General features: G+C 46.7%; 1 protein-coding gene across 1 annotated transcript in view; it reads right to left on the reverse strand.

The window, feature by feature from the left end:
- Positions 1-1623, reverse strand: part of Gde1 (glycerophosphodiester phosphodiesterase 1) — an 18047-nt gene extending 16424 nt beyond the window's left edge. Inside the window, exon 1 of the mRNA XM_021166712.2 lies at positions 1239-1623. Within this exon, the coding sequence (XP_021022371.1) occupies positions 1239-1499 (261 nt within the window). The 5' untranslated portion in view covers positions 1500-1623. The remainder of the gene's footprint in view (positions 1-1238) is intronic.
- Between the last annotated feature and the right edge of the window lie 4892 nt (positions 1624-6515).

Consider the following 6515-nt stretch of genomic DNA (forward strand, 5'->3'; position numbering starts at 1 on the left):
GGAGGCAGAGGCAGGCGGATTTCTGAGTTTGAGGCCAGTCTGGTCTACAGAGTGAGTTCCAGGACAGCCAGGGCTATACAGAGAAACCCTGTCTCAAAAAAACCAAAGGAAAAACAAAACAACAAAACAAAACAAAGCAAAGCAAAACAGACTAAAAGCTGTAGTATTTGCATATGTCCCAGGAATGACCTCCTATACCCCTCAAGTCAACTCTTGGCATTCTTCCATCTAAAACAATCTAGCTATGTAAGCAGTTAAGGTGTGACAACACTCCACATACTTCTTTCATGCTATTTTTTTGATCTACAATTAAACCCACAGATGCAAGGCCAACATGTATGAAGGCTGACTGTAGTGCACAGAAGTCCATAATCCACTGAAATGCTCTTGCCATGCAAGCTGACATTGATCTGAAAACAGAAGGCTTCCAGGGGCAAAGGGCTATTAAAATTCTCCTGGGTGCCTTATGGAAAGGGGAAACAAATATTGACAGAGGAGTCTGGCTGCCAGGGTTGACGACTATGATGAAGGTGTATTTGGAAAGAGGCCATAAAGATAATATCCAAGTAATATAGAGGACAGAAATACACCTTGTGATAAGGGTGATTAAGAATATCTTGCTAGGTGGTGGTGGTGGGTGGCTTTAGTCCCAGCACTTTAACCCCACCAGGCAGGTGGATCTGAGTTGAGGCCAGTCTGGTGAGTTCAAGGACTGGACTACAGAGAAACCCTGTCTCGAAAAAAAGAGAGAGAGAAATCCCATTTACTAACAAGAACCCATTTGACCTAGTTCATATCTTAGTTCATCCATACACTAGAGTTTGTTCTGCTCCTCGAAGCCAGCACCACATATAAGCCTGTTGTGTTGTTATCTTACCACTCCAACATAAACCTCACCTCAGGCCCTTTGCACTTGCCATGGGCATCCTGGAACACTTCCCACTGATTCCAACCTTGTAATTCTAGTTCACAGTTCACAAATATCTAGTTCATAAAAACTACTGCTACATAATGCACTGCCCCACCCTAAAGTAGCTTCATATGTTATCTCTCCCAACCCAGATGAAAGCCCTGTCAAAGGAGTCGTGCCTGGCTGCCATCCCAGCGTCTGGCACATACCAAGTCTTACAATTACCCGCGGAATTCTAGAAATAGATGAAGTGGGGAGGGATGCGGAGCCGGGATGAGAAGGAGAGATGTCAGCGGCGGAGCAGGCCCGAGGCGTGCGCGGGGCTCACCTGCCGGATGGCCGCCAGCGTGTTCTCGGGCGCGTCGTGGCTGCCGCCGCGATGGGCGATGGCGGACACGCGGTCACGGGGCTTGAGCACCTGCAGGGCCCGGCGGGACGGCACCGGCTCGAAGCTGAAGAACCGCAGCAGGATGTAGAGGCTGCCGGTGAGCACGCAGGCGTTGAAGGGGCTGCGTGTCACCACCAGCAGCAGCACCAGCACGAAGGAGAAGGGGCCCAGGAGGCCGCCCTGGTCCTCCCACAGCCACATGCCGGCGCCTGCACCGGCACGGACCGGAGCCCCGGACCTGCCGGGCGACGCGTAGACGCCGAGGTACTGGCCACAGCCGGAACCCTCCGCTGGGAGCAGCGCTGCACAATGGCGCCGACGGACCCATCTCGAGAAAGAGCCCGCCCTCCAGCCAATCAGAGTCCGGGAGCTTCGGCGTTGGGGGGCCGGAACCGCTGTCATGGCAACAGGAGCAGGGCCATGCCCCAGGCCTGGGTTCCAAGGGCGCTTCGGGTTATGTAAAGTGAGGACAAGACTTAGACCCTGTCCTTCAGACTCAGTAGAAGGAGGGTGATACTGTCAATGTTTCTTAGTGACCTTGTATCTGACCTCGAGGAAACTAATGGCTTTGACTTTAAAAGGAACAGGATGTTTAACCTGCTTGTTCAAAATGTGCCAGCAGTGTTTCCAGAGTTGTTCTGGGTTAGAGACAGGGCCTGTAATGAGCCAGGCTTACCCTGGAGCTGTAATAAGTTATGCTCCATGAACCAAACAAAAAGTAAAAAGCAGAGAAATGGACACACTGGGAAAAAGTCTAATAAAACACACCCACAAGTCCGTTTTCAGGGTTCTGACGGGAGGTTTAGGTTTAAATAGAGGGCAAGAGGCATGCTTAGCTAAGAAGCCCCGCCCATCACTGACCACTTAGTTCTAGTCTGTTGGGAAAGGTCCGGGACCTTCAGAACCCTTTGAACTTACAGAAAAGATACATTTTTTCCAGGCCGGACATAGGCTCTAAGCCTTTTCCTTCTCTCAAAATCAGACTCCTAAGGAAATTCCAATTTCCTGTGATCCATGCCTCAAAATGATATCAAGAAGGGAGACTTACAAGTGTCTCTTTGGAATAGCTTCATTCTTGCAAGGGCTGTTTCCACTAGGACACATGTCTGCATTTAGTGAAAGTACCTTCCCCTTGCGGGAAGTAGTATTGAGCACGATAACAAGACAAGGAAAATTAAGGGGCCGTGGGAAGGAAAAAGAGCTCTTACCAGAAGTGTGGTTAAAGCCTCTTGACTTTAAGCATCAAGAATTCCTGCATGGGTAGCCCACATTCCTTTTATATAGAGATACTTCAAGGTAGAATGTTCAAATAGCAACAAATCTAGCTAAAGGTCTGATAGATAATATATGGCTTTTCTCCTTTTTCATCTGCAAGCCTGCAATTTGCTAGGAATCTCATTGATAGTAAAGATGTGTTCACCTCCTTGTGGGACCTTTGTGAATCATGGTTTTATCTTAAGGATTGTGGTTCTTCTCAGTGTGCCCAGAAAGCCACCTTAAATCTCATTTATTGGGCTGGAGAGCTGGCTCAATGATTGGGAGTCCTGGCTGCTCTTCCACAGGAACTGAGTTCAATCCCCAGCCTACATATGGTAACTCATTTAATTCCAGAGGCTCTAACACCCTTCTCTGGCCACTGTGTGCATGGTATATAACATTTTATTAAGAGAGAGGGGGAGAGGGAGAGAGAGAGAGAGAGAGAGAGAGAGAGAGAGAGAGAGAGAGAGAAGAGGACAGGCAAGATGTTGTACCAGCCATATGACAGATATAGTATGGAATAGAGTTTATTTAGGGTATGGGGAGGGGTGTTGAGAGAGTAAAGGCAGAGAAAGCAAAGGGGGAGTGGGGGGAGGCTGGCAGGGAACACGGGGAGAGAGGAGAGAGAAATGGGGGAGAGAGGGAGAAGGGCAGGGAGTAAGAGGATAGGAAGATAAGAGTGAGGAAGGGGCAAACAATCTCTTTTATAGTGAGTCTGGCATACCTGGCTGTTGCCACGTAACTGTGGGGTGGAGCCTTGAAGGAATGCAAACATTGTACTTGTGTGTTGCATAAACACACATGCATACAAACACACACACACACACATAAAATAAAAATGTAGGCCAGGCAGTGGTGGCACAGGCCTTTAATCTCAGTGGATTTCTGAGTTTGAGGTCAGCGTAGGAAAAATTTTCATAGGACTACCTAAAACATAAGGAGAGCCACCAAAACACAGCATAGCTACAGCTAAGACACAGTAAACTCCTAATAAACTCCAACTCTGTTTCATATTGGCTTGTCTGAAGAATCTTCCCTGTGAGCTGGGCGGTGGTGGCGCATGCCTTTAATCCCAGCACTTGGGAGGCAGAAGCAGGCGGATTTCTGAGTTCGAGGCCAGCCTGGTCTACAAAGTGAGTTCCAGGAAAGCCTGGGCTACACATAGAAACCCTGTCTTGAAAAAAACCAAAATAAATAAATAAATAAATAAATAAATAATTAAATCCTGCTTTCACCTGAGTAGAGGTCTCTGGAAAGAATCAGGTGGCAGCACAGTGCTCAGTGTCTCTGGTCCATACTCCACTGCTGCTCCCAGTAGTGGCAGCTCTGCGAACCCTGAACACTAGGCACTGTGCCAGGCAAGGCTTGCGCTGGCAAGCATCACATACTTTGTTTTATAGTGGCCTTACTTGAGATAGGTATTCTATCAGGAGACTGGTTTCTGTTGACTTTAGGCAGCTTCTCCAGCACAGTCAGACTATAAACTTGGAAGGAAGGAGCAATTGTGATAAGAAACCTCCTTTTTATTTATTTATTTATTTATTTTTATTTTATTTTTTCCCCAGACAGGGTTTCTCTGTGTAGCCCTGGCTGTCCTGGAACTCACTCTGTAGACCAGGCTGGCCTCAAACTCAGAAATCCGCCTGCCTCTGCCTCCCAAGTGCTGGGCACCACCACCACCCAGCTGATAAGAAGCCTCTTGAATCTCTTGCAACTGTGATGAAAACCAAACAAAAATAAACAAACAAAAAAAGAACCACAGCTCTGACCTCTTTCTAGAGCCAGACCTGGGTGACTGGAGCCCAGGAATGTATATTTAGGTTTCCCCAAATACAATGTTCCAATGTAGAAGCAGTTTCATGCCTTTTGTTTATGAGATAGGATCTCACTATGAGCCTTGGCTACCCTGGAACTTTTTATGTAGACCAGGCTGGTATCAAACTTACAGAGATCTGTCTACCTTTCTGCCTACAGAGCGCTGGGATAGAAGGCATATGACACGAAGCCTTGCAAATCTTCATAGAACAGAACAAAGAAAGTTATAAATCAAGGCATTTTTGTGTTGAGCATAAAAGCATGAGCCTTAGCAGAAGTGAACTTATCTCTTGTTCATGGCCAGCCAGGGCTACACAGTGAGACCCCTTTTCAAAACAGACAAGCAACGACAACAAAGGCACTTTAGAAACACCTTAGTGGGAACATTAAGTGGTCCGTTTCAGCATGCTGAAGAATCTTATCTGTAGGCCTCAGGTATATAGCTTTCTTAGGGTTTTGTTAACTCTCTCTCTCTCTCTCTCTCTCTCTCTCTCTCTCTCTCTCTCTCGTATATGAGTACACTGTAGCTGTCTTCAGACACACCAGAACAAGACATCAGATCCCATTACAGATGGTTGTGAGTTACCCTGTGGTTGCTGGGAATTGAACTCAGGACAGCTGGAAGAGCAGTCAGTGCTCTTAACCCCTGAGCCATCTCTCCAGCCCCAGGTTAATACATTCTAAAGGTCTTTTGTTTGTTCATTTGTTTTTTTTTTTTAATTTTTTTTTTAAAGATTTATTATATGTAAGTACACTGTAGCTATCTTCAGACACTCCAGAAGAGGGAGTCAGATCTTGTTACAGATGGTTGTGAGCCACCATGTGGTTGCTGGGATTTGAACTCCAGACCTTTGGAAGAGCAGTCGGGTGCTCTTACCCACTGAGCCATCTCACCAGCCCTCATTTGTTTCTTTAATGTTTGTCAGGGTGTTAGGCCTGACTCAGACCTGGGCAAGAAATGGTTCTTTAGGGAGCCCAAGAGAAACTGTAACTGAGATACTGTCCTAGGGTGTGGTGGCACACACTTAATACCAGCACTTGAGGCAGAGGCAGGTGAATCTCTGTGAGTTTGAGTTCAGGATAGCCAAGGTTGTTCACAGAGAAATCCTGTCTTGAAAAACCAAAACCCAGCCAATCAAACAAATAAAAAAAGAAAGAAAGAAAGAAAGAAGTTGTCATTATTAGTCAATCAGATTTAGGTTCTAGTTTCTTTCTAAGAATCCTTTATATGACTTTTCTGAAGTAAAAGAGGGGACCAGAGATGGGTGGATTCTCAAGCCCTTAATATTCTGTGAAAGTAAAAATATGTCTTTCCCCGCCCTTGTTGACTATGAGTAGAAATCCATCTGCCTTTTGCCATTTGTCCTCTTTTCCTCTTATTTCAGGAACAAAACCCACTGGATTAATGAAAACCACGAAATCTCCAAAGATGACTCATTCATATTCTATCTGTATCTCTCTGCTTTTGTCTGTCTGTCTGTCTCTGTGCTCATGGGTGTATGTGTGTGTGTGTGTGTGTACACGTGTCCCAGCCTGCAGATGTTTGCACCTTCACATGGAGGTCACAGCACAGCACTGGGTGTTGTTCCTCAGGCACCGTCCACCTTTTGTTGGCAGTAGATTCTCTCACTAGACTGGAGCTTCTCCAGGTTGGCTAGACCGGCTGGCCAGTAAGTCCCAGAGGTTCACCTGTCCCCCCTGCTCCCCTGCTCATCACCGAGATTGCATCAAAGCCTAGTTTTTAAAAGTGGATTCTGGCAATCAAACCCATCCTTATGTTGTTGGGCAGGCACTTGACTCATGTCCCAGACTTGATGTATATTTTATACAAGCAAAAATTTCTTAAGAAGAGAGTTGGACATGGTGACACTTGCTTTTAATCCCAGCACTCAGGAGGCAGAGGCAGGCCGATCTCTGTGTTTAAGGATACAGCTTGGTCAACAGAAGTTCTGGGACAGCCAGGACTACAGAGAGAAACCCTGTTTTGAAAAACAAAAACCGGGCTGGTGAGATGGCTCAGTGGGTAAGAGCACCCGACTGTTCTCCTGAAGGTCCAGAGTTCAAATCCCAGCAACCACATGGTGGCTCACAACCATCCGTAAGGAGATCTGACGCCCTCTTCTGGAGTGTCTGAAGACAGCTACA

Source organism: Mus caroli, chromosome 7 (assembly GCF_900094665.2).
Source record: "Mus caroli chromosome 7, CAROLI_EIJ_v1.1, whole genome shotgun sequence".
In the NCBI taxonomy this organism is placed as follows: Eukaryota; Metazoa; Chordata; class Mammalia; order Rodentia; family Muridae; genus Mus; species Mus caroli.